Below are 1,511 nucleotides of genomic sequence, written 5' to 3'. Positions count from 1 at the left end.
AATCAACACTTTTGTTGACGCTTTTATATGAAATACTGAATACTTTAACATTTGCAGGATAAATGGATGTTTACATATTTTAAAGCCTATAATAGGTTAAATACGGGATATCCTTCTCTTTTTTTAGGACTCTAAGATGCTTGAAATAAGTGAAATAATAAATACTTTCACTTTTTCGGAATTCTAAATGTAAAGATATTGGATATTTTCATCTTTTCCACTTTATAGAAACCCCTTAAATAAATGAAGTGTACACTCTGAACACAAACCTTTTCAGGCCACTAAAATTACTTAAAATAAGTGGAATAGTGGATATTTTTTAACTTTGTTAAGCCACTAAAATCCCCAACATAATTTAAATACTGGAAACTTTTTACGTATTGAACCTCTATAACTCTTAAAATAATGGAAATAGAGGATATTTTCATTTTATCAAGACTTAAAGGTGCTTCAAATAAGCAAAATGCTAAAAACGTTCACCCTTTCAGGCCTCTAAAAATCCTTAAAATATGTAAACTGTGTGGTGTTAAGAACATCAGCGTTATAAGCTATTAAGTAGTTGATAGTTTCAGTTGTGTCTGACTCTGTCTGTGTGTCTGACTCTGTTTGTGTGTCTGACTCTGTGTGTCTGACTCTGTTTGTGTGTCTGACTCTGTTTGTGTGTCTGACTCTGTTTGTGTGTCTGACTCTGTTTGTGTGTCTGACTCTGTTTGTGTGTCTGACTCTGTTTGTGTGTCTGACTCTGTTTGTGTGTCTGACTCTGTTTGTGTGTCTGACTCTGTTTGTGTGTCTGACTCTGTTTGTGTGTCTGGCAGGTGAACAGCAGTGCCCGGGGGGGCGTTCGATTCGTTGCCTCGGTCCTCCAGCAGGTGAGCGGGATCACCAACGGCCGAGTACACAGTCCCAAGAGAGGCTGCCGCTCGCCTCCACGCAGCCCTCCGCGTACTCCGCCTGGAGACAGAGAGCTGGAGGAAAACACCTACAGTCCTGGTGAGGACTCACATTTATACTCCTTTATTAATACTAAAGTACAAGCACCTCCACATTTATTATATCTATTCATCAGCGTAAGGTTGGCTACATGAAAAAACAAAGGTATAAAATAAAAAGTGGTTATGAAACAAAATCAGATTCAGTACAGACAGTAAAGTACCAAATGTATTTCTCCGGATCCTCCTTCCTTCCAGACTTGAGGTTGCTGGTCTTCTTCCACTCCTGGGCCCCAGGCTGTGCTCCTCTGGACTCCCTGGCCTGTCAGTACCACCAGGGGGCGCTCTCCATGCGCGTCTCCAGGAAGGGTCAGGTGGTCAGCTCCCTGGAAGCTGATTGGCTGGAGCTGACTGCCGCCTACTACCGCAAAGGCTGGTCGTTGGTTGACTCCTTCGTCTACTGGGACACACCCAAAGGTTGGTCTCGCATCGCCAGACCTTCCTCCACAGCGCTGCAGAGGAGGGTCTAACTAGTCCACACAGGATGGGATAAAAACCTGCTCTGGTTTATTGGCATTTCTT

The 1,511-nt window shown here is 42.6% G+C and overlaps 1 protein-coding gene and 1 long non-coding RNA gene across 2 annotated transcripts in view; one reads left to right on the top strand and one right to left on the bottom strand.

The window, feature by feature from the left end:
• Positions 1-1,511, top strand: part of rftn2 (raftlin family member 2) — a 54,656-nt gene that overhangs the window by 15,514 nt on the left and 37,631 nt on the right. Inside the window, 2 exon segments of the mRNA XM_032516544.1 lie at positions 816-990; positions 1,188-1,406. Of these exon segments, the coding sequence (XP_032372435.1) occupies positions 816-990; positions 1,188-1,406 (394 nt within the window).
• Positions 1-1,511, bottom strand: part of LOC116689886 (uncharacterized) — a 24,758-nt gene that overhangs the window by 10,668 nt on the left and 12,579 nt on the right. The gene's annotated exons all lie outside the window — the stretch shown is intronic.

Source organism: Etheostoma spectabile, chromosome 5 (genome assembly GCF_008692095.1).
Source record: "Etheostoma spectabile isolate EspeVRDwgs_2016 chromosome 5, UIUC_Espe_1.0, whole genome shotgun sequence".
NCBI classification, from domain to species: domain Eukaryota; kingdom Metazoa; phylum Chordata; class Actinopteri; order Perciformes; family Percidae; genus Etheostoma; species Etheostoma spectabile.
Note: the sequence above shows the minus strand (reverse complement) of the source record. Positions and strands in the feature narration are given on the sequence as shown.